The sequence below is a fragment of the Sorex araneus genome, chromosome 9, assembly GCF_027595985.1.
Source record: "Sorex araneus isolate mSorAra2 chromosome 9, mSorAra2.pri, whole genome shotgun sequence".
Taxonomy (NCBI): domain Eukaryota; kingdom Metazoa; phylum Chordata; class Mammalia; order Eulipotyphla; family Soricidae; genus Sorex; species Sorex araneus.
The window spans coordinates 17,850,663-17,872,028 of record NC_073310.1 but is presented as its reverse complement, the minus strand read 5'-3'; the positions used below and the strand labels follow the sequence as shown (position 1 = coordinate 17,872,028).

The 21,366-nt window shown below is 57.5% G+C and overlaps 2 protein-coding genes across 4 annotated transcripts in view; both read left to right on the top strand.

The window, feature by feature from the left end:
* Positions 1–11,554, top strand: part of TBC1D10A (TBC1 domain family member 10A) — a 38,862-nt gene extending 27,308 nt beyond the window's left edge. Inside the window, exons 3-9 of the mRNA XM_055147484.1 lie at positions 1,885–1,992; positions 7,199–7,305; positions 8,939–9,053; positions 9,142–9,207; positions 9,865–10,054; positions 10,181–10,335; positions 10,790–11,554. Coding sequence (XP_055003459.1) covers positions 1,885–1,992; positions 7,199–7,305; positions 8,939–9,053; positions 9,142–9,207; positions 9,865–10,054; positions 10,181–10,335; positions 10,790–11,281 — 1,233 coding nt within the window. The 3' untranslated portion in view covers positions 11,282–11,554. The remainder of the gene's footprint in view (positions 1–1,884; positions 1,993–7,198; positions 7,306–8,938; positions 9,054–9,141; positions 9,208–9,864; positions 10,055–10,180; positions 10,336–10,789) is intronic.
* A 3,718-nt stretch (positions 11,555–15,272) lies between these two features.
* Positions 15,273–19,731, top strand: CASTOR1 (cytosolic arginine sensor for mTORC1 subunit 1). Of its 3 annotated transcripts, none has more exons than XM_055146967.1 (9): positions 15,276–15,534; positions 16,136–16,206; positions 17,169–17,356; positions 17,436–17,568; positions 17,833–17,959; positions 18,324–18,437; positions 18,600–18,682; positions 18,945–19,039; positions 19,179–19,731. In XM_055146967.1, exons 1-9 carry the CDS (start codon positions 15,422–15,424, stop codon positions 19,245–19,247), a joined length of 993 nt encoding a protein of 330 aa, XP_055002942.1. In that variant the 5' UTR covers positions 15,276–15,421; the 3' UTR covers positions 19,248–19,731. The 3 variants fall into 3 exon arrangements, with proteins under 3 accessions (XP_055002944.1, XP_055002942.1, XP_004615601.1); XM_004615544.2 differs by having other exon boundaries at positions 15,280–15,534; positions 17,836–17,959; XM_055146969.1 differs by lacking the exon at positions 16,136–16,206 and having other exon boundaries at positions 15,273–15,534; positions 17,239–17,356.
* The last annotated feature ends 1,635 nt before the right edge of the window (positions 19,732–21,366 follow it).

Below are 21,366 nucleotides of genomic sequence, written 5' to 3'. Positions count from 1 at the left end.
CTCTCAAGGTGGAGAGGAAGCCACTGGTTACTGCAAGCATGTGATCTTAGGTCCCATGCTGGGCACATGCCCCCGCTACCCCCAACAAAATCTCAGGTATTCTGCTGAGAAGTGATTGGCTCAAGGTCAGTGCTGGGTTCAAACTCATATCCAGGTGCTCTTCCCACAGCCTTGAACTCCTAGCTCCTTCATGCCAGAGAGGGATGTCTTTATTCAAGTTCCCCTCCTCTATTCCTTTTTTTGGAGGAAGCGGGGTTTGGGGCCACACCTGAAGGTGATCAGGGCCTACTCCCAGCACTGTGCTCGGATGTTGCTTCCAGTGGTGCTCCAGGAACCACATGTGGTGCTAATGATTGAACTAGGGGCTGTGGCATGCAAGGTGAGCACTTTGCCCACTGTACTGTCTGTTGCTCACCTCCACCCCTCTTCTATATCATTCTCTGCATTTGCCCTCACCTTTCTTAACCTTTGGTCTTGAGGGGAAGGAGGACAACATAGGTTAGCTGCTTGGATGGTGAGATGAGACTCTCATTCCTCCCCTCTATCTGACCAGGGGTCTGCTCAAGGCTGAACTTCTCATCTGTGTAGGGTAGCTGGTAGATAGTTGGGTCCTCAGTGGGAAGACCTTAAGGTTTTCTACTCCGGGCTTTGGTTTTTCTGTGTGTAAAACATGTGATGGTTTTCCATTTGGGTAGTGGGAGACTTTTTCTAATGAATCCAATTTACATGTCAAGAGTGACCCTGAGCATTGATCTGGGAGTAGCCCCTGAACAGGACCAGGAGTGCTTCTGGGAATGTTTGGGGGAGCCTGCAGTGCCAGGAATCAAATCCCTATTTTTGCATGCAAAGCATGTGCTCCCACTCAGTCATCTCCACGAGTCCTCTTTTATTTTGGCAGTGCTCTGTGGGACCAGCTTAGATGGTTCAATGCTTAGGCTGGCAGTGTAACACTGCTGAGCCCGTCATGCTGGGGACCATCAGGGCCACCCCAGTGGTGCTCCGGAACCACCAGGGCCATAGCTAGCAGAGCTCAGGAGGGCCATGCAGTGCTGGAGATTGAAAATTTGGGCATGCACTGTAGTCCTTTAAGCTATTCCCCAGACTTAGTAGGGATTCTTTTTTTGTTTGTTTTTACTTGGGGGCCACACCCAGCAATGCTCAGGGCTTGCTTCGTGGCTTTGCACTCAGGAATCACTCCTGTTTGTGCTTGGGGGGCCATATGGGATACCGGATATATAAACTGGGTTGACTGTGTGCAAGGCAAGTGCCCTACCCACTGTACTATCCCTCTGGCCTCCTAATAGGGATCCTTGACCCCTAGCTAATTCTGATCAGTTCCCATCTTTCTTCAGAGTTCTTCTCAAGGTTAACTGTGTTCTGCCACATGATTTCTTAAATTCTTCCCTAAAAATGCCCCCAAATGCCCAGATTATATCCTGTGGGGCTCCTTCAGTAGATTGGCTCCATTTTGATTGAGAGAAGGTTGAAGAGCATTCAGATTTATGTGGTAGGCCTTAGGGATATCTGTCCTGTCACAGAACCCAAAGACCTGTGGACTCTGCCATCACCTGGTGGCAGCTGGTCTAATTGCAATGTCTCCGCCTGCCCCCCAATCCTAGGGTCTGCTTTGTAGCAACAGCAGGAGACTCTCTTTTCTCCCTCTCTGTTCTCTCACTGATACATTCACCAAAGGCCTCTAAGAACTGGCAGAGTTGGCATACATTTTCTGGGGAAACTGCCTAGTGGGCATAAACTTCCTTTCCCACCCCCCAGCCTCCACCTCTGGTGGCAGTGAGCATCAAACCCGGAGCCTCGGGCATATGAGGCTCATGTTTTATCATTGAGCTGCTTTCCTTACTCACAGCCTTTTCTTTTGACTTTCAGATCCGTTTGCGGTGCCAGAAGGGCATTCCACCTTCCCTGCGGGGCCGTGCTTGGCAGTACCTGTCAGGAGGCAAAGTGAAGCTTCAGCAGAACCCTGGAAAGTTTGATGTGAGTTGACTTCCTCCTCCTGTCCTTCCTTCCGGGTCTCTTAGCATCTTGGCCATGGCAGCGATCCTTCATATCCTCACCTGGAGAAGCTCGAACCATTCATCAAATGCCTGAATGCCAATTCCAGCTCTTTCTCTTCACAGCCACTCAGGTTTTCTTTCCTGGACTCAGCAGACTACAGCCCAGCTTTTTATCATAAGAGGGGCACACTAGGACCTTTTTTTTTTTTTTGCTCTGGACCTTTGGGGACTTCACAGCAGGACCACGGGGCCCTTAATCCTTTCTGGCCTCCCACCCTCAACTATTTTTTCCCCCTGCCTAATCATTTAGCCTGTATGACGTGAGGCTGTCAGTTCTGGGGGTGGCAGAGCCAAGTGGTATTCTTAGAAGACAGAAGTAAGTCAGTAGCCAGAGAGGGTATCCTCTGGAGCTAGGTCCCCACCCAGCACCCCTCCAGAGTCTCCTGTCCCATGGCTGTCAGGGTTTGAATACTTCACCCTCTATTTGGGGGCTTCCTGGGCTTGGCAGCTTCTCTAGCCTGTTCCCTTAGGGAATTCTGGGAGGTAATTGGCTTCCCTGGGGTTGCCCCAGCTTATCTGCCAGATCTTACCTGGCTCTGGGCATCAGGGTTTCACCCAGACTCTCAGGTCTGGTGACAGACAGTGAGATGCTGCTGCCTGCCAGCACCTTTTTGTTGACATACTTCACACTTCAGCAAACACTCCTGTCCTGCCAAATCCCTTCTCCGAGAAGGGTGGGTGGGGCAGGGGAGCCGAGTGTCTGATGTTGACCTGAAGAGGATGAGAACTGTTTGCTGGCAGTACTTGACAATGGGGTGTGGAGGCGGGGTACCGGGGCAGGGCAGGGATTGGTGGAGTGTCTGACTTGGGGGGAGCTCTGAATGAGAGCAATCTGTCCCCCAGAGCACCAGTGTCAGGACGCCACTCAAGTGGCTTCTAGATTCCAGAGTCTTGCAGTGACAACCTCGCTTCTGTTTCAGGGGCAGCAGTTTGTGCAGTGGAGGGTGTAAAGGGGTGGAAGCCCCATCCCAAGTCCAGAGTTAACCTCCAGCTTCAGGAGCTTGAGCGGCCCTGCCCACCTCCTGATCCTATAGTCAGGGGGGTGTGCATGCTATGTGAACAGAGTGCAGAGCTTTGGTGCGGGTACCGAGCGGTACATCTGGAGAGGAATTGGCCACCCCTGTGGAGTCTTGTCGGTGGCTTTTGGGTGGAGGTAGATTTTCTAGTAAGGATGCTCTGCAGTGGTGGCTCCGGGGCAGTTCTGGGACCAGACAGTAGTCAGTGAATACCCCAGGAAAAAAATCTCTGCTTGGGGGTGACACAGAAGCAGCAGCAGGGATGAGATCTCCCTCTGGCTGCTTGGCTGTGTATGAGCCGAGAGGCATGGGGACAGGGGTGGCATCTCCTCTCCTCTCCCCTCCCCTCCCCTCCCCTCCCCTCCCCTCCTCTCCTCTCCTCTCCTCTCCTCTCCTCTCCTCTCCTCTCCTCTCCTCTCCTCTCCCCTCCCCTCCCCTCCCCTCCCCTCCCCTCCCCTCCCCTCCGCTCCCCTCCTCTCCCCTCCCCTCCCCTCCCCTCCCCTCCCTTCCTCTCTCTTTCTCTTCCTCTCTCTTTCTCTCTTTCTCTCTTTCTCTCTCTCTTTCTCTCTTTCTTTCTTTCTTTCCTTCTTTCCTTCTTTCTTTCTTTCTTTCTTTCTTTCTTTCTTTCTTTCTTTCTTTCTTTCTTTCTTTCTTTCTTTCTTTCTTTCTTTCTTTCTTTCTTTCTTTCTTCCTCTCTTTCTCTCTCTCTCTTTCTTTCTTTCCTTTCTTTTTTTTAATTTTTTTAAAAAAATTTTATCGAATCACCATGTGGAAAGTTACAAAGTTCTCAGGTTTATGTCTCAGTTATACAATATTCAAACACCCATCCCTTCACCAGTGCCCATATTCCACCACCAAAACCCCCAGTATACCCCCCGCCCCTGCCCCCCTACCCCCAACTGTATAACTGATGAATTTCACTTCATTTTCTCTTTACCTTGATTATGTTCCATAATTCAACACAAAACTCACTATTGTTGTTGGAGTTTTCCCCAAAGAAAGACAGCCCTACTACCACGGAAGCATTTGATAATTAGTTTTCCATTAAAAGATTGTATGTTTTCAGTTTTTAGAAAAGGTCGCACGGCCGCATTAGCAGCCGCACAGTTTGGAGCTGTCCCAGTCCCGAATCCCGGAGCCATGTTAGTTGCTGCTCAGTGTCGCCGGGGCTCCATCTGGAGAAGGTGTGCTGGCTGTACCTCCTCCGTCTGGATCCCCTGTGTTGCTGTCTTTCTTGTCACATCCAGTGATGCTCAGCTGTTACTCCTGGCTCTGCACTCAGGAATTACTCCTGACTGTGCTCCAGGGACCCTATGGGATACCAGGGATTGAACCCCAGCTGACCTTGTGCAGGGCAAGCAAGCACCCTACCCACTAAACTTTTGCTCTGTCCCTGTACTTACAGTTTCTTATTTGTTCCTCAGGCAAGACAGGACTTATTGTCCTTTCCTTACCTGGTTTTCTCTTCTATCTCCATTTCATGATGGCACGGCACCTTTAGGCCCTTGTGGGGGCTGTGGCAGCTGCTTCATCTCCAAGGAGCCCATACCTGCCTTTTTTTCTCAGGGATCTGATCCCCGCAGACCCTTTAGCTACCTCTTCCTTTCTCGCTGATCGTAACTCACCATAGCCCAGTGCCTTTGGCAGCTGAGGTTCTAAGCAAGCACATTCTAGGAATTAACTTGGGGGTCTGGGCTGGAGCGATAGCACAGCGGGTAGGGCGTTTGCCTTGCATGCAGCTGACCCGGGTTCGATTCCTCCACCCCTCTCGGAGAGCCTGGCAAGCTACCGAGAGTATCTCACCCGCACGGCAGAGCCTGGCAAGCTACCTGTGGTGTATTGGATATGCCAAAAAACAGTACCAAGTCTCATAATGGAGACGTTACTGGTGCCCGATTGAGCAAATCGATGAGCAGCGGGATGATAGTGACAGTGATACAGTGAACTTGGGGGTCTAGCATCTCTACCATACGGAAATCCATGGGAGAATTCACAGGATTCTCCCCTCCTCAGTATGTACAAATCTGTATTGCATTCAGAGAGTATGCAGCCCTCTGCTAACCTAAAGGGGTACATGGGACACACAGACCCCCAGCTTGAGGAATGCATGGGACTTAGAGAGGTGCACTTAACTGTGGGCCATGCCCCTACTCAAGGACTGCTGCAGAGGCCTGACCTTTCTTACACCCTGAATGAATATTGTTGTCTTGAATATTGGGTCACCTTTTTCTCTGAGTACTTGGGTCAAGATACCTGGCACCCCCCAGTCTTCTGTTTAATTCGGGGACACTCCCATTAAGGGGGCACAAGACAGAGAGGGTGAAGTCATCTGTCAGTCAGGACTGGGCCTGCATACTTGTGAGCTGGCCGAGGATGCAGCCTTCTCTCAGTGCCTGCCCTGGCACTTCCCTCATTCCTTCCACAACCTTCATCTCATCACCTGCTCAGCTCTCTGCATTTCCTTGCTGTCAATTTCTTTCTTCTTTTTAAAGTTGAGGTAGGAATTTATATAGGTTAAATGCATAGATTTTAAGTGTGCAGTTTTGACAAATAATATATATTGAGGTGAGTTTTGACAAATGATACACACTGATGTAACCAACAGGTAAATCAAGATAAAGAACATTTCAGAGCATTAAGAGATGATTTTTCTTTTCGTAATAGCCTTTGTTTGTTTGTTTTGTTGTTTTGGTCACACCCAGCAATGCTGTCAGGAGTTACTCCTGGTGATGCTTAGAGGACCATATGGGATGCTGGGATCAAACCCAGGTCAGCTGCGTGCAAGGCAAGCCCCTACACGCTGTACTATTGCTCCAGCCTCTATAATAGCCTTGTTTTTTTATAAATAGTACTCATGCTAAAATGCTCACAGATGTTTCAAGAGTAAAATTTGGTTTGAAACCCCAGCACTGAGAAATAGCTCAGTGGTTTGACAATTAATGGTTTGAGGTTAATGGTTTCAAAGACGTCATATCCTTCCAGTCAGGGTTGTGTAGATCTCTCTCTGTCTTTCTCGCTCTCTCACACACATACCCCGAACTTAAAAGGCAGCAAGCACCCTGTGTGTAAGGGGGGACAGGTGGCAGAGGAGGTGGGATTGATGGCTCTGAGTGAACTTGATTTCCAGGCCTGGCTCTTTTTTTTTTTCTAGCTAATGATCTTTAGCAAGTGATTTTTTTTTTTTTGACCCTTGGTTTCCTCATCTGTGAACAGTAATAATTAATGACAGAACCTATCCCTGGGGCTTGAGAAGACTTAGTGCGGCCCACAGATGTCATCTTCACACCTAGTTCCAGGGACGGCTAACTGTTTGTCACTACTGCTTTGAGAGTAGCCTTTCTTCTGAAGGATGTGACATCAGGTGTTTGAGCCCCAGTGAATTGTCTAGAACAGAGGTTTCCAAACTTACCAAATTTATTTAATCTGCCATCCTCTTTTTTTGGGGGGTGTGTGTGTGATCAATCAGGAAATCCTACCCCCACCTCCCCACCTCCCCACCTCCCCACCTCCCCCACTCCCCCCACACCCACCTCTTCAGTCTACCTTCTAGATAGCAAAGAGAAAGAGCCCCCCTCCTGCCCAGTTGCCCCCAAGATTACTTGCTACCCACCCCCCAGTGTGGTCCTGTGCTCCCCAGGGGGCAGTATTGCCCACTTGGGGAACCGTCTAGACATTAGTTCCAGCCATAGCTGTAATGAATATTCCTGCCCACACAGGTCTTCCTGGAGCCAGGATCACCCCTCAGGCTCCAGGGTCCTTCCCACTTGGTTCTTTGTTCCTGACAGGGCTTCCTGGCTTGGGCTTTCTGGGGTTTTGTTTGTTTTTGAGCCACATCCGGTGGTGCTCAGGGTTACACCTGGCTCTCTGCACTCAAAAATTATTACTCCTGGCAACTTGGGGTCCATATGCAATGCCAGGGGTCAAACCCTGGTCAGCTGTGTGCAAGGCAAATGCCCATCACGGTACTATTGCTCCTACTTCCCCCGCCCTTTGGGCTTTTGATCCTTCCTAAAGAACCCCTGTCTGTGATGGGGGGTGGGGCTTCCCAGTGCCATTACGTCTTCCTAGCAGTCCCTACCTTCTTACATGTGTCCTTGACTTTGCTTCCAGGAGCTGGACATGTCACCAGGCGATCCCAAGTGGCTGGACGTGATTGAGCGTGACCTGCACCGGCAGTTTCCTTTCCACGAGATGTTTGTGTCCCGGGGAGGTCACGGGTGAGCAGGCTAGGCTTTAAGGGACTGATGGGGACTTGAGGAGCAGAGGAAGTCAGATTAGTTTGTGGGTGTCTTAGGGGCCTCACGACTACTGGGGTGGGGTGGTAAACTTGAGAGTTTGAGTTTCCCTCCTTTGGCTCGAGCCTGATAGCTCCCCTCGTGTCTTCTTACCTTCCCAGTACATCCATCACTTACTCCATAGAGTCAGAGCCTGCCTGGACTGGCCCTTTTTCAGGAACAGGTTTCGGTGTGGTGAAAGAGAGGGTTAGAGAGCGTTGTGTAGGCGGAGAGGACGTTGGGGGGAGCAATGCGGTGGGCCTGAGGACCAGAAGAGACACCGAGGCAGATTGGTGTGGCTGAGGGGCAGTAGCTGTGGAGGAGGAGACCCTCATGTCTAGTCTCTGATACTTTTTTTTTTTTTCCAATTTTGGGCCATACCTGGAGGTGCTCAGGGGACCATACAATGCCAAGGATCAAACTGCACACGCTCAGCCCTTTTAACGATCTCTCTGGACCAGTCCCTGATATATTCTTTTGTTTTGTTTTGGGGCTGCATCTGGCAGTGCTCAGGGTTTAATCCTGGCTCTGTGCATTGAATTGTCTAGAATAGACCACTTCTGCCCAGACCATTTCTGAGAGCTTGGAGCACCGTATGTGGTGCTGGGAATTGAACCCAGTTGGCCGCATGCAAGGCAGGCGCTTTCCTGCTGTGTCATCACACCGGCCCCTAGATACATTCTTCTCTGTATCAGGAGCACATCTTGGCTTGCTCTTGACCTGGTTTCTTTCTTGGGGTGATTGGGGTGTCAGGGACAAACTTGGGCTGGCTGGTGCAAGGCAAGCACCCTTTCCGCTATGCTGTCTCTTCAACTCCTTCCTTCCCTCCTTCTTCCTTCCCTCCCTTCTTCCTTCCCTCCCTCCTTCTCTCCTTCCTTCCCTCTTTCCTCCCTCCCTCCCTCCCTCCCTCCCTCCCTCCCTCCCTCCCTCCCTCCCTCCTTCCCTTCCTTCCTTCCTTCCTTCCTTCCTTCCTTCCTTCCTTCCTTCCTTCCTTCCTTCCTTCCTTCCTTCCTTCCTTCCTTCCTCCCTCCCTCCCTCCCTCCCTCCCTCCCTCCCTTCCTTCCTTCCTTCCTTCCTTCCTTCCTTCCTTCCTTCCTTCCTTCCTTCCTTCCTTTCTTCCTTCTTTCCTTCCTTCCTTCCTCCTCCCTCCCTCCCTTTCTTTTTCTTCTCTCTCTCTCCCCCCTTTCTCTCTCTCCCACACCCAGCACTGCAGATTGTTCCTCAAGTTGTTGAGGGACCACATTCACACAATGCTAGAGCTTGAACCTCATGTTTCTGCGTGTAAAGCATGCACTCTCGCTCTTTACACCACCTCTCAGGCCTGCCCTGTGCTTTCTCGCTGAACTCTTGCTCTCTAGTGCCATCGGGAACGCCCCTCCCACCTCCCTTAGCCATGTGAAAGTCCGAGTGCTCCAGAGCGAGACTGACTGGCCTTGATGGCCACAGTCAGAGCCCCTGTCTGAGAACATGCGGATGCGGAGCCGGGGGCACCCTTGAGGGCAGGAGGTGGTCACGGCCTCTCTGTCCCTGCTGGCCCTGTGACCTGCCGTCCTTGCCCTTCCCCGCCTCTCCACAGGCAGCAGGACCTGTTCCGTGTGCTGAAGGCCTACACGCTGTACCGGCCCGAGGAGGGCTACTGCCAGGCCCAGGCCCCCATAGCTGCCGTCCTGCTCATGCACATGCCTGCGGAGGTAGCCCGAGGCCCCGGCGGCGGGCAGGGTAGGGGGGAGCCGGCTGGGCACCCCCCGCAGCAAGGCCTCACATCTCTCTTGCCCGTAGCAAGCCTTCTGGTGCCTGGTGCAGATCTGTGAGAAGTACCTGCCCGGCTACTACAGTGAGAAACTGGTGAGTGCTCGCCTGGCCTGGGCCCTGCGCCAGCTGTCTGCCCGCCCTCCGTGGCCCTGCAGGCCTTTCTCGCTGGCTGAGACTCTCCTGCCCCACCCTCTACCCTCCAGAACTGTCTCAGCCTTTTGTTACTTTCAGACGAAGTCCTTGGGGCTGGGGGTGGGGTGGGCAGGGGAGAGGAGGCGGGGGAAGGGCTCCCGGGCCTCCCACATGAGAGGTTCAGCCCATGCTTCCAGCCGGCTCATCTGCTGGGTGGGATTCAGTTCCTGGAAATAATTTCACCAAGTTTCCCCTGCTTCTGCCTGCCTCCTCCTGCCCCTCCTTCCCCTCGTGATTCCTCCTTTTCCACCCGCTTTGAGCCCCCGGGGAGCATTTCTTCACCCTGACAAGCAGGGCCTCTGGCACACACCTGCCCAGCATCCCTGCCCCGCCCCAGCCCCTGCTCTGGGCTCTCAGCCCTGGGTCCTCCCCTCTCCCACTCAGCCCCTTTGTGCTGTCCACTCCAGAGGGGCTCCCGCTGGCTCTGGTTTGCTTGTGTGGCCTCCCAGCACTGTCCACAGTAGCCGTGTGCTGGGTGAGGAGTGGCCGGGGCTCGGGCAGAGTCACCGCCCTGGCCGCAGCCGCGTCATCATGGCCCCGGGTCTCGCTGCCCCGCAGGAGGCGATCCAGCTGGACGGGGAGATCCTCTTCTCGCTGCTGCAGAAGGTGTCGCCCGTGGCCCACAAGCACCTGAGCCGGCAGAAGATCGACCCGCTGCTCTACATGACGGAGTGGTTCATGTGTGCCTTTGCCCGCACCCTGCCCTGGAGCTCTGTGCTGCGCGTCTGGGACATGTTCTTCTGTGAAGGTACTGGGGTGGGCTCAGGGGAGCACCCCTGCCCCCGGCCCATCCCACAGTGGGGGGGCGGGGCTTGGTTTCCAGGGAGCCTTCCCAGCGGTCCCCTTGCACTCAGCGCCTGCCCCCGCCACGCAGGAGTCAAGATCATCTTCCGCGTGGGGCTGGTGCTGCTCAAGCACGCGCTCGGCTCTCCCGAGAAGCTCAAAGCCTGCCAGGGCCAGTACGAGACCATCGAGCGGCTGCGGAGCCTCAGCCCAAAGATCATGCAGGAAGCCTTCCTGGTCCAGGAGGTCAGGCCAGGGGGAGGGCACAGTTATGGGGGTCCGCTGGAGGAGGGTGGGTCACGCACACCGGTCTCAGCACTCAGCTACCCGCACTGGTGAGGGGAAGACCCATCCTCTGTCAGAATGAGAAAAGGAGGTCACAGAGAAGCCCGGGATTGTTTGATCCGTTTTGGAGCTTGAGCCCCTCACCCCGACTCTGTCCTGCCACCGTGCCCATGATTGCGGCTTTATTTTCCCTTTTTCTTGGTGGAATGTCGGGGTCTCGGGGAGAGGGGTGAGGCGCGTGGGCTGTGAGAGCTGTGGAGAATCTGGGGAGGTGGGACTGGGGCTCCCTCCCAATCCTTCCTAGGGTCAGCCTTGAGTACCAGGGCTGGGGTGCTGAGTGACAGCAGGAACCGGGGCTGCCCGGCAAAAGGGAAGCTTGTTCCTGGTGCCCACCTGCCTCTCCCCATCCCCACAGGTGGTAGAGTTGCCAGTGACCGAGCGCCAGATCGAGCGTGAGCACCTCATCCAGCTGCGCCGCTGGCAGGAGACCCGGGGGGAGCTGCAGTGCCACTCGCCGCCCAGGCTGCACGGGGCCAAGGCCATCCTGGAGGCAGAGCCAGGCCCCCGGCCCTCCCTGCAGCCTTCGCCGTCCATCCGCCTGTCCCCTGATGCCTCCCCGCCTGGCTCCAAAAGCAAGTCCAAGCAGCGCGAGCAGGTACTGAAGGAGCAGCGGACGCCGGCGAAAGCAAGTGAGGGGGCAGACAAGACCCTCACCCCAAGTCAGGTCAAAGTGGCAGCTGCTGCAGGAGATGCACATCCCCCACAGAACATGTCCTCGGACCACCCTGTCTGCCGGGACCCAGCCTCTCAGGACCCAGTCCCCCAGGACTCAGCGCCCCAGGACCCAGCCCATCACCGCTCCCAAGAAAGCCTGACCTCCCAGGAGAGTGAGGACACCTACTTGTAACCTCGGCAGGTCCGGCCTCTGCGCAGGGTCCCTCACACCAACACCATTCATGAACTGACACTCCAGCGCCTGCGGGACCAGAGGGTCTGGCTGGCCCAGCACAGATGCTGCCTGAGACTCCTTATTTATTTTCTCCAGAGTGGAGCTCAGGCCGGGCCCAGTTAGGAATGGCAGAAGTGCAGGCCAATGGGTGGGGCCTCACTCAGCCCCGTCTTCTAGGGAGACGCTCCCTAGAGCCAGGGCACTAATGTGAGGGGAGGGCGGGGAGAAGGGTGGGGTTGTCTTTGTGTAAAATAGAAACATGGTTTTGTACAGAAATAAACAGGCTTGTGTAGAGAACTGGTGTGCAGCTGGGAACTGGAAAGGGTTGCCACCTGGGGGCTCAGCATCTCATCTCCATGCCTGATAGACCCCCCCCCACACACACACACCTCCTGCCCCCAGCTCAGTTCCAGGACCTTCTGAAGAGGACCTAGTCAGATAGGAATCCAAGCCCAGGGCCAGCTCCTGTTTATGGCCCCATTGTTCCTTACCTCACCTCCCTCTGCCTCATCTCTGCCCTCTGTGGATTGAGGGTCCGGAGGCTGGAGCCCAGGGAGGGGCTGCGTGGATGTATGCCCCGTGCCTTGATCACTACCCACTGATCACTAAGAGCAACTGGTCCCTTAACAATGTTTCAATGTCTCATGAGGTTTTTCTTCTCTAAGGCCTGGCCTAGATGTCATTTAGGGTTTCAGTAAGTTTCAGTTTTTATTTGGTTTGGTTTGGTTTGGTTTGGTTTGGGGCCACACTCAGCGATGCTCAGGGGTTATTCCTGGAGTGCTCAGGAGACCATATGGGATGCTGAGGATTGAATCTTGGTCAGCTGTGTGCAAAGCAAGTACCTTATCTGCTGTAAAATTAATTTTACTATCATTATTGTAGTTAAGATGACATGTTCTATAATTTGATTCTTTTTCTTCCTTTTTGGGTCACACCCAGCGATGCTCAGGGGTTACTCCTGGCTCTGTACTCAGGAATTACTCCTGGTGGTGCTTAGGGGACCATATGGGATGATAGGGATTGGACCCGGATTGGCAGTGTGCAAGACAAATGCCCTACCCGCTGTACCATCGCTCCATCCCCAATAGTGTTAATGTTTATGGGTTTTTGTTGTTGGCTTTTTGGGTCACACCCAGCATGCTCAGGGGTTACTCCTGGCTCTACACTCAGAACTTACTCCAGGCGGTGCTTGGGGTACCATATGGGATGCCGGGGATTGAAAGGCAAACACTCTCCCCTCTGTACTATCATTGCAGCCCGATTATAGTCTTGATGTAGTTACTGCACCTCACTACCACCGATGTGCCCAGGGCACCACTGTCCTTAGGCTACTTCTCCCTACCTCCTCCCCCAATGCTTGGTAATCTCAGTTTTGTAATCCAAGGTCAAGGGTTTGTCATCATTAGTTACTCAGTAAGGTTCTGAGGGCACATTCTGGATAAGGTCCTGGTGCCAAGGGTGGGGAGACACGAATGACCTCGCATGCTCGGCCAGATCTCCATTGGAGGCAAAGAGGGGTCAGGGGTATAGTTTGTGCCCCTCTCCTTTTATTTTAGGGCCACACCCAAAAGTGTTCCACTCCTAGCTCTGTGCTCGGGAGCCCACTCCCAGTGCTGCTTGGAGGACCATGTGGTGCTGGGGATCCAATGCAGGCCTCCTGTGTGCAAAGCTTGTGCTCCCTGCATTGCACTATCTCTGAGACCCAGAACTCTGATCTCTGACAAACGGCCTCTTGCTACTGACTGAACACTGTGCCAGGCTGGCTGGTGCCTGGTCAGATAGAATCTGTTATTCCCATTTTACAGATGAGCAAACAGAGTGGTAAGTGAAAAAAAGCAGAAACTGGTCCAGATTTATACCCAGAGCACTTTATCTCTCTCTCCTGAGCAGGGTGCCAGGTGACCCAACTCTACTATGGGGGACCAGGACCCAGGCCAGTGCTGTGGTCATAACCTGACGACTGGCAGGGGCGAGGACAGGGTGTCCCTGAGGGAGGCCCCCCTCTGCTGAGGAAGCAGCTTTTCCAGTCAAACAATAGCGGCTGTTCCTGGCAGGCCACCAAGCTGGGGCTGGGCCATGGGGGGAGCGGGAGGGGGAGGCTGAGCGCCTCCCAGGGAGCTTTCAGGCATCCCAGGGCCTCAGCCTAGAACATCTTGTCCTGGTTCAGCCAGGGATGCTGAGACCTGGGAGGGTCAGGGGTCACCTAAGCCTTTCAGGGCAGGCCACCCACTTCCTGCCTCCTATCCCTCATCCCTGTGGTTTTCCATCCTGTCTGTGCTCGCCCTCAGTGCCATCTGAGTAACCGTCTTGGAGGACATTCCCCTTGTGGCCCTGCAGGGGACAGGCCGAGATGTGTGGTGTCCCCTGGGAGCCCATGAGACCAGGAACAAACTTGGTCTGGCTTCCATCTGTTTACAGTGAGGCTCCCCAGGCGGCTGGAGCCCTGTGTGGGCCTGCTGGCTCCCATGCTTTAACCTGCAGGGTTCAGAGCTGCAGAGGTTGAGGCCCGAGGATGCAGGGGACAAATAAGCCCCCGCCCCGCCCCCAAGCATGCTCAGTCCTGTTAGTGGACCAGCCTTGTGTACTGATGCCTGCTCCACCATGAGGTCTAGGCCAGAGGAGGCCTGATCTGAATCCAGTCCTGACACGGAAATGTCCGAGGGTTCTAGTAATCCTAATAAACCTCCTATCTGGGGTGCCTGCCAGTACGAGGGGCCTTCTTTGGCCTGAAGCAAATTTGTCTTTTAAAATTTTATTATTCTTGGGGCTGGAGCGATAGCACAGCGGGTAAGGCATTTGCCTTGCACGTGGCCGACCCGGGTTCGATCCCCTGCATCCCATATGGTCCAAGCACTGCCAGGAGTAATTCCTGAGTGCAGAGCCAGGAATAACCCCTGAGCATCGCTGGGTGTGACCCAAGAAGAAAAAAAAAATTATTGTTCTTCAAAATTATTGGGGTTTTTTTGAGGCCACACCCACCAGTGCTCAGGGTGAACGCTGTGCTAAGGGTTCACTCCTGGTGAGCTCAGGGGACCATATACAGTGCCAGGGATCAAACCCAGGCCAGCCATGTGCAAGGCAAGTACCCTACCCCGTTGTACAATTTTTCCAACCCCCAGGCCTGACGCAAATTTGGATGTGCTCAGAAAAACTGGGTTCTGCTAATGGCTGCACGTTTAGGGGGACCTGAGTAGGGCTCAAGTCTCCGGTCAGAGTATCCAGTGAGCACCAGATGCACGGGCCTATCCCCAAAAGTCTGCGCTCTGGGCACTCCGGGCACAAGCACTTTGGGGCTTGGTTATTCTTGAAGGGTCAGGCCTAAAATCTGGCTATGGCCCTGCTCAGGGCTTACTCCTGGCTCTGCGCTCTGGGGAGGGAGGGGGACCATGTGGGATGAGGTGCTGGGGAACGAACCCAGGTCGGCCTCATGCGAGGCTAGTGCCCTACCCGCTGTGCTATTGCTCCGGCCCCAGGACTAGGAATTTTGTCACCATCGCGATTGCCCGTCCTCACGGCCGGCCGTGCTCTAGGCTGAGAGGAAGGAGGGAGGAAGATGCCAGGGCACTTGGCTGGGACCACCACCGGCTCGCGCGTTCTGCACGCTGCACCCTCACCCCACCGGCCCTTCCATGCTTTAGTGATGAGAAATCTTTAAAAAAAAAAAAAAAGCCCACCGGAGAGCTGCAAGCGCTGAAGCCACCCCAAATCCCCGCGAGCCCCACACCCCAGCGCCGCGGCAGACGGAAAGGGCGGGGTCTGGTGAGGGGGCGCGGCAGAGGCGGGGTTCGGAGGCTTGGGGAGCGCCGCGAGCCTGCGATTCCGGAGCCCCCAAAAAGGGGCGGAGCCGGCCGGGCGGGGCTCGGCGGACCGAAAGGACCCGAGGGCGGCCCGGGGCGCCAGAAGGGGGCGTGGCCGGCCCGGATAGGCCGCGGCCCGCAGGGCGTGCCCGGGGAGCGGGTCGGCGGCGTAGCGGGCGGCGTGGGTTTGCAGCCGCGCGCGCCGCGTCTCCCTCGCGCCCCCCCGGCGCCGCCCCCACCGTCCCGCCCCCGGCGCGGCCTGGGTCCGGCTGGCCGCGGGGTCCGGGAGGCGCGCGCCGCGATGGAGCTGCACATCCTAGAGCACCGGGTGCGGGTTCTGAGTCTCGCCCGCCCGGGTCTCTGGCTCTACACCCACCCGCTCATCAAGCTGCTCTTCCTGCCCCGCCGCAGCCGGTGCGCGCTCGGGTTCGGGGGTGCGCAGCTGGGGGTGGGCTCGGCGGGGGCTCCGGGACAGGTTCGGGGGGGATCGAGTCCGCCGCGGGCCGAGCGGGAGCGGGTGGGGAGGGCCCTGCGTCTCCGGCCGCCATCCGGCCTCGGCCTACCCTCCCCGGGACCGCCGCCTATCCGGCCCCGGCAGGCCCCTTCCCGGGGCTGGCGAGGGCGCAGACAGCTCGGCGTGGCCCGTGCTTAACCCCGAGCGGTGCCCGCAGCTGCGGGCCTTCCTCCCGGACACCGCGGGGGGCTTTCTGCGCGCTGCGCTCGGGCTCCGACGTCTGGTGTCGGGGGGCGCGGGGTCCGACGCCCCTTGGGTTGTCCCCGTGTGCCAGCCGCTCCTCCCTCCTGGGACGGAGGGGCGGGGGGCGCCCGCGGGGGTCAGAAGGCGGAAAGCAGAGGTGGAGCCCACACCCAGCTGCCCGGGGAGAAAACCGAGGGTAGAGGGGGACAGAAGTCCCTGCCGGGCAGGGCTTCCCGAGGGGAGGGGAAAGGAGCAACGTCCACCGCCCCCTCCCCCCCCGCCCATCCCAGGCTGAAGTGCGCCCCCACCCCTAACCAGGTGCAAGTTCTTCAGCCTGACGGAGACCCCCGAGGATTACACGCTCATGGTGGACGAGGAGGGCTTCAAAGGTGGGGGCTGGGCTGGGGAGGGGGCGTAAGGGAGGAGCCCCGTACGCCCTTCTTTGGGGTTCTCAGCAGGCGCTGGGACCCTGGGTCCCAAGAGCTCCCGCCTCGAAAGCAGATGGACCTGGGTTCCAATTCAGCTGCACCCTCTGGCTGTGCCCTTAACCAACTCACTTCCCCCCTTTGAACTGTTTGTTTCCTCTTATGTAAAGTGGATCCAGTTCTGGTTCTGATCTCCCCGGATCCCGCCCTCCCCCACGGCCTTATAAACAGGGCTGTGTGTGTGTGAAGGGCCCAGCAGCGGTGTCAGGACCCGAGTTCCTGTGGCCATTATAACCCGCGGGCCATTCTTTCCCCGCCCAGCGTGGGTCACACCCTGGCGACCGGTCTGCAAACTCCAGGAGGCTGAGGGTTGCAGAAGGAATGCAGACGCCGGCGGCCAGCCTGGGGCGGGTTCTGGGGGGCCAGCAGCAGCCACCCTGGCCCAGCCCCCTGTTCTGGACTAGATGCTGGAACTGACATATCCTCCCCACCCTGCAATACGAGCTGGGCCTACCCCCTTGAGGCGGCTTGAGTGAAGCCTTAGTTTCCCTGTTTGTACAGCAGGCGAGTCTAGGTCTGCTAAGGGTCCCCTGCCAAGCCGGTGTGCCGGCGCCCCCTGGCGGGCGATGTCTGAACCCGCATCCCCTCCTGTGAATGATAAGCGGGCACTTAAGTGCCCCGTGCTGGGCTCCAGCCAGGTGCTCCACGAGGAAATAGGCGAGGCTGGGGTTTGGGCCCAGGGCTATAACTCCGACTCTCAAGGTCCTGTCTTAACAGGGGAGTTGGAGTCCCTGGTAAGCCATCAGTGCTTGGGGGGAGACAAGCCCCCATTTCCAGACCTGCCCTGGGCCGAGCCCTGCACAGCAGCCAGGCGGGGACCAGCCCTGCAGTGCCTGATGGGCGCTGCGCCCCTGCCCTGCCTGCAGAGCTGCCCGCGTCTGAGTTCCTGCAAGTGGCCGAGGCCACGTGGCTGGTGCTGAACGTGTCGTCCCACAGTGGCGCGGCCGTGCAGGCTGCTGGGGTCACCAAGATTGCCCGCTCCGTCATCGCGCCGCTGGCCGAGCACCACGTGTCCGTGCTGATGCTGTCCACGTACCAGACGGACTTCATCCTGGTGCGTTTCCCGGGGGCACTGGCAGAAGGGCCGGGGCCGGGCGTGGGTGCGTGTCCCCGACCCTCTCGCTGTGGTGCAGGTGCGCGAGCAGGACCTGTCTGTGGTCATCCACACCCTGGCCGGGGAGTTCGACATTTACCGAGAAGTGGGTGGAGAGCCCGTGGCCATCACCAGAGACGATTCCAGCAATGGCTTTCCCCGGGCACAGCACGGTGAGGGCCCCCTTCACCTCGACGTCCAAACCTGAGCAGGGCCGCCTTGTCCCACCAGGGCCCTTGCCTGGTGTGTGTGGGTCCTGTTTCCTGGGAAGACCAATGACCCTTTCCAGGGAGAAAGAAGGGACACGTCTGGGAGGTTGGTTGGTTGCAGGAAGCAGGACCGAGTCCTAAACCAAGTCCAGGCTTCTCCCAGGCCGGCCACCAGAGGGCACCCAAGCCCCAGCCACGCCCGGTCTTCACTGCCCCTTCCCTCCCCAGCAGGCCCCAGCCCCACGGTGCACCCCATCCAGAGCCCACAGAACCGCTTTTGTGTCCTCACACTGGACCCCGAGACGCTGCCAGCCATTGCCACCACCCTCATCGATGTCCTCTTCTACTCGCACAGGTGAGCCCTCCTCCCCTCCCCTCAGCCTGTCCCCTGCTTCTGCAGCTCTTACCTCTTCTGTCTCTTGGGGTTCTGAGCTCTACTGAGGTTCTGGACTGGCGGTCCAGATCCCCTCCTGTGATCAAAGCCACCCCTAAGCCACGCCCACTCCGCCCCCCCCCCCCGTGCCCTTGGTTTTGGGGCTCTACATCTTTGGCACAGTCTGGGCTTGCCTGCTGTACCCACCCGTCCCCGTGAGAGATCCCGGGTCTTGGACAGCTAAGAGAAGTAGCTCAGAGATGCTCCCGGGGCTGACCAAGAATGGGTGGGGGCTGGCGGGAGGAGGCTGGGCTGGTCCTGGCAGCACCCTCTCATCTCTTCCTAGTACCCCCAAAGAGGCAGCTGCGGGTGGGCCCGGGCCCAGCTCCATCACCTTCTTCGCCTTCTCCCTCATCGAGGGTTACATCTCCATCGTCATGGATGCCGAGACGCAGAAGAAGTACGGGCACCCTTGGGAGCCTGGGGCAGGCGGTGACCCGCAGCCATTCCCAGGAGGGAGGGACGCGTGCCAGGCCTTGGGGCTGCCAGGCTGGACCGGTTCCCGGGTGCGTGGTGGGGCAGGGAGGGTCCGGGAGAGCCCTACCCCGGCCTCTCTCCGCAGGTTCCCCAGTGACCTCCTGCTGACCAGCTCCTCGGGTGAGCTGTGGCGGATGGTACGCATCGGCGGCCAGCCCCTGGGCTTCGGTGAGGACGGCGCCTTGTGCGTCAGGGGGCTGGGGGTGCGCGTGTTGTGGGGTGCAGGGCAAACTTCATGGGCTCCCTTCTCAGGGCCAGAACGATAATACAGGGGGGAGGGAGCTTGCCTTTGCATGCAGCCTGCCCAGGTTCGATCCCGGGCACCCCATGTGGTCCCCCGAGCCCCTCCAGGAGTAACCCCTCTGCACTGCCAGTTGTGGCCCCAAAATAACACCCCTCCTAAAAATAACCCGTGTCCCTCATTCCTCAGATGAATGTGGGATCGTGGCCCAGATTGCGGGGCCCCTGGCCGCCGCTGACATCTCTGCCTACTACATTAGCACCTTCAACTTCGACCATGCCCTGGTGAGGGCCGTGGACTGGGCGGGAGGCGGGGGGTGGGGGCTCCCGGAGGGACACTGATGGGGTGTGTGTTGGGGGGGGATCAGGATCAGGGAATGGGGGAGTGGCTTCAGCCCTGCCCTCTCTGCCCACGCGTCCGCAGGTGCCCGAGGACGGCATTGGCAGCGTCATCGAGGTGCTGCAGAGGCGACAGGAGGGCCTGGGCTCCTGAGGCCGAGGCCGTGCCGTGCCCGCCCCTCGCCCCCTGGCTTCCAGAGACTTCTCTAAGCTATTTCCTCAAGCTCTGGGACGAAAGCCTCCACTTGGCCCCCCGGTTCCCACCAGGGGCCCCTTTTGATCTGCTCTCTCGTATGTAAGCTGCGTGCAGGCACCAGTTCTCACGTGGGGACACGTGTGTCTGCCCACACAGGGGAACTTGGTGCTCCAGGGCGCCTGCGTGAAGGCCCCCACCCATCACTCCCCGAGGCCTCGGCATTTGCACATTCCCTGCCTGAGGCCTGAGCCACTGCCCTCCCCTCCTGTCTCAGCCCCGGGCCAGCTGCTCAGGACAGGGCCCTGACCTCCCTTCTGCCCCTGGCTGGGGGACCTTCCCTGGCCAGTGAGTTCTGACAGTGCCTGCCCCCTTGCGGGGCACCCAGCAGAAGTGTTTGTACATCTGTCTTTTTTATCAACTGGTAATAAAGGGCTTATTATGATTCGCCTGTGGTTCTTGGGGTGCTGCCGGGGGGTGCTCGTAAGGGCTCCAGTTTGCAGATGGGAAAGCAAAGCTCGGAGAGTTAAAGTGATGGTGCGGGGATGGGGGTCTGGAGCGATAGCACACAGCAGGTAGGGTGTTTGTCTTGCACACGGCCGACCCGGGTTCGATTCCCAGCATCCCATATGGTCCCTCGAGCACTGCCAGGAGTAATGCGTGAGTGCAGAGCCAGGAGTAACCCCTGTGCATTGCCAGGTGTGACCCAAAAAGCAAAAAAATAAAATGATGGTGGGGCCAGAGCACTAGTACAGCAGGAAGGGTGTTTGTCTTGCACGTGGCTGACCCAGGCTTGATCCCTGGGTCACCCCATAGGATCCCCCAAGCACCGTCAGGAGTGATTCCTGAGTGCAGAGCTAGGAGTAACTGAGCACTGCCGGATGAGACCCTAAAACTGAAAAAAAAAAAAAAAAAGAATAAAAGTGATGGGGCCGGAGCGATAGCACAGCGGGTAGGGCGTTTGCCTTGCACGCGGCCGACCTGGGTTCGATCCCCGGCATCCCATATGGTCCCCCAAGCACTGCCAGGAGTAATTCCTGAGTGCAGAACCAGGAGTAACCCCTGAGCATCGCTGGGTGTGACCCAAAAAGCAAAATAAATAAATAAATAAATAAAAGTGATGAGCTGGCCCAGGAAGCCATCCCAGGCTGCTGAGCTCTAGAGTCGAGGCTCCTACCTTCTCCAGATTTCTAGAATATCCCAGAAGGGACTGGAGGTGCAGAGTCCAGACCCTCCTGGCTGGGCGGGCCTCCCCTGCCACCTGGGCCAAGGCCGGCTCCGTAGAAACCCTCTCAGAGGGAGCCCCAGGCATCATCCTTCCAAGCTGTTTCCTGGTTTCTTTGTTTTTGCTGGGGAGGGCCACACCCAGACGTGCTCAGGGCTCGCTTGGCAGTGCTCTGGGGACCCTCTGTGGTGCTGGGGATCAAACTCAGGTCTGCGGCATGCAAGGCAAGTGCCCAGCCTGCTGCACCGTTTCCCCAGCCCTGTTGCTGGCTTTCCTGTGGGTCTTGCCTGTGCGTGCCTGTCCCTCACACAGGGCCCTGCTGGCCAAGCCATGGGCCAGGTCTGGCCACCAGCTCTCAGAGGAGCGCAGACTCCAGTCAGAAGGACTTTTCCTGGGGCAAGGGGGCCACCTCCCCGCTCCTGAACGCTGGGGTCCCGATGGGGCCCCACACTTGCGCCAAGAGGTTATCAGGTGCCCTCAGCCCAGCCCCGCCCGCGCTCCGGAGGGCAGAAGGGTGTGACTTCGGCGTACTCGGGTCTCCCGGGCTCCCCAGAAAAGCCAGAACGGGGCCCAGCACCTGGCAGTGCGCCCGCCCTGCCCGCGGCTCCCGAGGGCGGCTCTGAGGGGAGCAGCACCGCAGCCTGGTGAGTGAGCACTCGGGGTCCTGGGACGCCCCCTCCCCTGCACCGTGGGAGGCGGTTCCTCTCAGGCCCAGTACCGCGGCCCTGCAGAGGGCCCGATGCTAGGTAGTTCGGGGGGGAGGTTGGTGGTGAGAGTTCTGCTTTCTTGCATGGGGGACACTCTCGGGACCCTGCCCTGGGCTTGAGGTGGGTCTGCAGCCCCCAGTGCTCATTG